General features: G+C 34.8%; 1 protein-coding gene across 1 annotated transcript; it reads right to left on the bottom strand.

Annotated features, from left to right (window-relative positions):
- On the bottom strand, positions 1482-5403 carry LOC109833422. Its single transcript, XM_020401078.1, has 3 exons — positions 5268-5403; positions 5009-5146; positions 1482-1742 (listed from the first exon to the last, which is right to left on the bottom strand). The coding sequence occupies exons 1-3, from the start codon at positions 5356-5358 to the stop codon at positions 1726-1728; spliced, it is 246 nt and encodes an 81-aa protein (XP_020256667.1). The 5' UTR covers positions 5359-5403; the 3' UTR covers positions 1482-1725.

Here is a 6650-nt window from a genome sequence, read left to right as displayed (position 1 = left end):
TAATTGATAAACTTAACGTAGGAAACCAGGGAAATCTTTTTCTTTTTTTTTTCTGAAATATATTTTGCAAGCCTTAGTTCATATCTAATTGGGTTAGGATTAGAGTTTAGCTTCATAAAGCCGCTAATACTCTAATTTTGCTTCAGGAAGAATAGGTTTTGACCCAAATACATAACCTCACATTTATATTGAAAACACCTGATTAAACTAGATTAGTGGTGGGACAAAAGGCTCTACTCATGGAATTATTAACAGCTTTGCATTGTTTCAGTTACGACTTAAATATTGTTCATACATTCAAATCTGCAATAATTTTAACATAAACACGCATGTAATCAGTCCATAAGAAAGGACGACAGTGACACAACACGTTCATTCAGAGAAATCAAAGCACATGTTAGATCACTGAACAAGACAGAATCACAAGACATGATCATTCTAAAAAATGTTGATAGCAGTCGGAGCTGAACATTATTATATAATGAGAAGGAACAAAGTCACCAGTTTGTATTGTGAGGCGGGATAGTCTGAACCTGTTGTGACCAATGTCTAACTTGTTCCTCAATCCTGCCTGGTTATGAATAATGAATTGAAGATATAGTGGTGGATTTGCATCATAAAAGAAAATGTCATAAAAGACTACAGATTGCTTGACACCTTGTATATAAATACTGTAACCTGCTGATTACTGATTTTCATGAGCAAATACAAAAAAAAAAAAAAAAAGAGTCAAGGCACTAGGCTATTGCATTGCATCGACTCTAAACCAGGAGGATCCATTGCATCGGCTCTAAACCTGGAGGATATAGGTCGCCTTCTGCTGAAGTCAAATGCAGCCCCATACATCACCACTAGTGGCTATATCTAGGTCATCTATACCATACATTAAAAGATCAAATTGAGATGTCAACCAAGTCACCTATATTTTGATGCATGAACAACAATAAAAGTAGAGGACCAAAGAAAAACTGGTTAAAGAAAGGAAGAATGAAAGAATAATGCAGGGATTGGAATTAGGTATGCTGTGGGGTACTACAACTAAGAATCCCAATAAGCTATCTAATGACATGCATGGTAACATGCTAGTACTATGCACCAAATCCCGAAGCATTCAGTCTGGCATCAAATAACTAGAACAATTCAATTCAAAGAATCAAGTAGGATGTATATCAATATACACAGCAAACAGGCTAACTCTAGCAAACCACTAATCCTACTCGGGGCTGGTGGCTACCCCTCCCAACAAGTGTCGTTTCCAGGTTTCAAACTCTTGCCAACAGGTAGGAGCCCGTCTGGGTACAAGCTTGCCTACCACTGGGCCAACAACTTGTTGGTGTGCGTTTGTGTGTATGTGTGTGTCTCAAAAATTTAGAAAACATTTAACAAGCCTAGATTAGGGTTTTGCTCGGAGTGGTTCTATGAGACTGGAGGCAACAAATCATCTTTGTCATTATCTAGAAAACTTTTTATTGTGTGAAAGATAAAGTCAAATCAATTTGTCATGCAAAACACAACTCATACAAGTAATAATTTATTATTTGAGAAAGCATGTCAAAGAAACCAAGCTAATTGCAGAACAGCAACTTCAGTTTCAAACAGTGCAACAGAAGTACACACTATTGGACATGCCTGACTGGTTACTAGCTTTTGCTGAAAGAAAAAAGATGCCTTTGATGACATTCTGCAACTGGCCAGGAAATGCAACCAAAGAACTCAGGATAAATGCTAATCTTCATCATCATCTGCAAACAAAGAAAAGTTTATGCATGATTAGAACCAAAAGCATATAAAAAATAAATTGTATTGTTGAACAAATAGAATTACACTAAATTGTAAATTTAACAATATATGAAACTTGCAGCAAATCAACTTGACTATAAGAAAACAATTTCAGACGGTGAATACTTATCAGTATCACAACTCTTAACAATGATATTTCTATTTAACTGAATTCTATAACTTTAAACCGTGTGAACTTATATGAGCTACATTTGTTTATCTTTTCTTCTTGTTTTTTTGAAAGCTCATTGGCTTACATCATAGAAACTTTCACAAACAGAGTAAGAAGTCCCCAAAATGAAACAAAAAAACGCTTGTTAGAGGGAATATTCTTTTGTTTTTCAACAAGCAAGTTATTGTCTTATTGATCACACAGAAACTGCTATTTGTTATTTTTCATTTTCCTACATGGTCATAAACAAGTTGCTTACAGCAAGGACATTTAAACATCTGTGAGAAGCAGTATTATATGATACGGTGCTAACGTGCAGGATGTAATCTGCTCTTCGCTACTTCTTATGGGACGATACCTAAACCCATGCATGTGAGGATTCAGGAAAAGAGATCAGATGCATATGCATGCCGACATGGCAATTTGATATTTGAGACCACAACACACCTGCAGCAGTCAAGTCTATGGACTACGAAGGAATACGTAAAATGTTTATGCATCAGGAAATCAAACTCAAAAATATAACTGAAGCATTATTGCAAGTGGAAAATGCTAATATTGTAGTCGTGTATTCTCCGCTACCTTCAGCAAGGCACAGACAACACAAATACAACCAAACAATTGTAATATGTATGCCTTATGAATGACTGCAAAGTAATAACTGTAAACATTTAATTATATTCATGTTTACTTGCATCCTCAGAAAACCTTTCCATACCAAATATGTACAGCAATCATGAGAATAGCCAAAAACAGCATGCTAGCCTCAGTATCTTTCTGAGAATAGTGAAATAATGCAGCTATAACTTCAACAAACTGAGCATATAATGCAACAGTTTTATAAGGAATTTAGTAACATCTACTTTTTCAGTTCCTGTTCTACCTCATAGTATGGTGGAAATTCCCAATAGCAAGGACTTTCAAGCCTCTCACTTCAACTATCTACATCCTGATAGAAAGGGGTTTGTTCTACTCCATAAAGGCATAACCTTCATGGCAGTAAGTAAACCTTCAGTGTTTTCCAAAGGTACGATTTGTCGACCAAAAAAGTAGCAACAATGAATGTCAAGCCATCAAATGTTTGAACTAAACGAAAATTGTTTGAAACTGGATTTAGCACCCTTTTAACATGCAACACCAGATGTCTGAAAACAGAAAGACAACAAAAATTCAAGTACTTTGACAGGTATCACGCTAGGTTGAGCCTAGACAAGTTATTTTTATGCAGCGCCCCTGCTAAGAATCACCTATCTCTCTTCTGCTCAGCCCACTCTCTTTCTCCTTTCCTGCCTACACCGCCTCCTCCTCCTCTTTCTCCTCTCCGCCCCCCCCCCCNGAACATCATGCTCACCAACCTCATCCAACCACCCACCGCCTCCTGCTTTTCCTCTTTCTCCTCCCCTCAACCACGTTCACCGACTCCTCTTTCGGCCACCCCTCAACCTCTAACCTCCTCTTTTCACCTTGACCTCACATGTCGCTTTCCCTCAACTTGTTCCTTATTTCATGAGAGGATTCTACTTGAAGGTCGGAAGGAACTTGGAGCAATAGCTAGTAATGATTGCATTTAAGAGTTAGGTTTTCTTTCCTTATAAAATTTACATTAGCTATTAACTTCTTGAGTATTTGTTGTACATTGTCCGCTACATGTTACTTTACCAAATTAGTACAATGTGCATGGTATTTCATTACTACTGCATGATTGAATCTAAGTATTGCTATACATCTATGTTATGTTATGCTTAGGATCTCTATAAATCATCACACATGCATTTGTAGAATTTTTCACTCATTCTTTGCTTATTATATAATTTACAGATTTTTTTCCTGAATTTTTCTTTTTCTTTTTCTTTTTATTTTATTTTTTGTCTCTATTTAAAATTTTAAAAAATTGACTTGGCAGTTCTTTTCCTGCTTAAGCCCCAAAAAGCCTAAGTTGAACCTTGTTGCTTCGCTCCGCTTTCCTGCTTCCACAAACTTGGACAAGTTAAATCTGTCTTGCACTCTTACAATAGGAATATGCCTTCAAGTGAAATTAGCTATTTCCGGTCCAATCATACTACCGACATCAGACTAGATGCATCTCTAGAGCCAAAAAAAAAAAGAAACATGTCTAAAAATTAGAAGACAACCTTCAAAAATTTTCCGTCAAGATGGTCATCCTCAAATCCAATGTCACGATAAAATCAAACTGGAACAGTTTGTTGGCTTTCTCCAACTTGTACACAAGTCAACTCAAGATTTGTGTAATTGATATGTAATTAAATACTCGACAGTCATGATCTCGCTGTTGACACAAACATTACAACTCTATGACTCCATACTCAAAAGGTTCTTCCTTAAGCTATATTGGTAACTTGCAAAGTATATTCATCAATCTCCAATGTGGCTCCAAGGAATTTTCTTTTTATCCATTTGTTTTAAACTGGTACACAATGCTATGTGCAACGAACATATGATACCTTTAGGATCTAGGTAAGCAGTCAACTAACAAACCTATACATCCTATTATATACATAACTAACACTACAGCAGAAGAGAAAAAAATCTACTATATAATATTGCTCTTCCACAATGGTTGGAGCAAATAAGCAACCTTTCTCAAATAAAATAAAACATGAGGTACAATGGTAGCCAAGTAATTAAAAATTAATTTTTTAAATTTTGCCTCCTACGGGTTTCGCCATGCGTCTCGTATAGATTAATCATCAAATTCATCTCCATTCAAAATGCAAGGAAGTAAGCTCCAGTTAAGTGAAACACCTCGGATTCAACGAATCAGAACATGTGTTAGTCATGTAATGTAAGCAACATTTGTTTGTAAAACTAAGAAGCCATAGTTGAAAAAACTCTGGTATTTATGAGCGAGAATTGAACTTGTTTCAACATATACATTCATAGATAGATTAACACACAAAAACCAGGAGCTTGGCTCGTAACTTGTTAAAAAGTTAAACAATCAACATAAAAGATTAAACCCAAACTGAATAAATGTCATGATTGAATCTATCAATCATATCCAAGAAGAAGAAACGAAAGAAAGAGACGAGACTCTACCAAAGTATCTGCGCTCGTTGGCGGCCCTAGCTTTCTCGAGCATCTTGTCGAGATCCTCTTTGAGCTTGTCGTCCCATTTAACCAGCTGATTCACGAAGATCGCCCCCAATCCCATTCCAAGAACATGCTCCCATGGATCTGATCAACAATCAAACAAAGTTTACCAGGAAAAGATCAAATTGATGTGCAATTAGACGTAAAGAGAACTGGATAAAATTAGGGTTTTTGAGAGAGGTAAAGAAGGGAAAAGGCAAGGTACGGCGCATGTAAGGGAGCTTGCGAAGGGCGTTGGAGTACATTTGGGTTCCCAGACCCAGCAGCGCTCCCAACATCGTCGCGGTCGCCGGCATTTTTTCCCCCACCTCCCGTCTTCTCGCTCTGAGCGACTGCTGCTTACTAACTAAAGAGGCTTGCTGGCAGTTTTATCTCTTACTAGCTGGAATGCACGTGCACCGTACGTGAGTAAATATTTTAATTTTTTTACTTTAAATTTATTTATTTATTATAATATGATTGAAAAAAAACTTTATAAATGTCATAGTATATTAATTTTTTTTGGATATTTATATGTGTGGTTTTAACATTTTGTCTTCCAAAGAAATAGTTACGTTTAAAGTCTTAAAATATTAATAATTTAAGATTAATTAGTAATTTAAATGTATAATTTTAAAATATTAATGATGTAAGGCACCGATACTAAAAAAAACTATTATTATTAATAAAAAATTAAATTCTTTAATTCATCAAAGAAAAACGGTAGGCTTTATCTAGTCATCAAGGATTTTGTTCAGTTATAAAAAAATCACTTACATCTATGGTTTACTTTCATTGTTGTTTATCCGCGACCGAGTATTATAGATATTCAAAAACTTTGTTCTAGAATTTTCTAAACAGAATGTGCAAATTCAATCAAAAAATAAAATATAAATTATGTGATCAATTACAAAATGTGATGTTGTACTCTTTTTACATCTTCCCAACTACTAATTGATTTGTCAAAACAATTACTCTCTAGTTTTAGAAAATTATACAATATAGTCTGAGAATGATTTATACATATTATGTACTCATATTAATTGTATTTTAATAAAATAATTTATATCTATCAAATGTCAAACAACATCCAAAATTTTAGCTTAAGAAGTTAGAAGAATACAATATCTGCAACAATATTCATATCCAATGTATGAGCTTCATAAACTTATAAGAACGTGAGTAATATAAAATGTCAACTTAATTTATTTTGTCAAATAATTTATTATAAATCATGAAAGACAAGGGGAATCAGAAAGATCATATACACATCCCAAATAAATATTAAATTTCTCTTAGAGAGTTTCTTATAGTAAAAGATTTTCAAAGTTATAGGATAAATTTAAGGGCAAATAACTTAAACGGGTTCATTGAGTGATATACTTGCTATGAACTCCACTCGTATAAAATTGATGCCACATGTACATTAAGTTGTGCTTTTGTTTAAGGGATAATTTTAGAAAACTCCCCCTCAACTACGGGGGGCATGTCAACCCACTCCACCCCCCTCCCCCACAAACTATTTAAAACTAAGTAAATCTCCGTAAAGTTTTAGGTGATTTATAGATAATCTATCTCAACCTTTGAATTTTTCATTTAATCCCTGTGA

This window comes from Asparagus officinalis, chromosome 3 (genome assembly GCF_001876935.1).
Source record: "Asparagus officinalis chromosome 3, Aspof.V1, whole genome shotgun sequence".
NCBI lineage: Eukaryota > Viridiplantae > Streptophyta > Magnoliopsida > Asparagales > Asparagaceae > Asparagus > Asparagus officinalis.
Note: the sequence above shows the minus strand (reverse complement) of the source record. Positions and strands in the feature narration are given on the sequence as shown.

Excerpts from the sequence above, each read along its gene's own strand:
- LOC109833422 (XM_020401078.1), bottom strand. The coding sequence starts at position 5,358 with ATGCCGGCGACCGCGACGATGTTGGGAGCGCTGCTGGGTCTGGGAACC. Across the intron at positions 5,147-5,267 it reads CAAGCTCCCTTACATGCGCC|ATCCATGGGAGCATGTTCTT; the intron begins GTACCTTGCCTT and ends ATTGTTGATCAG.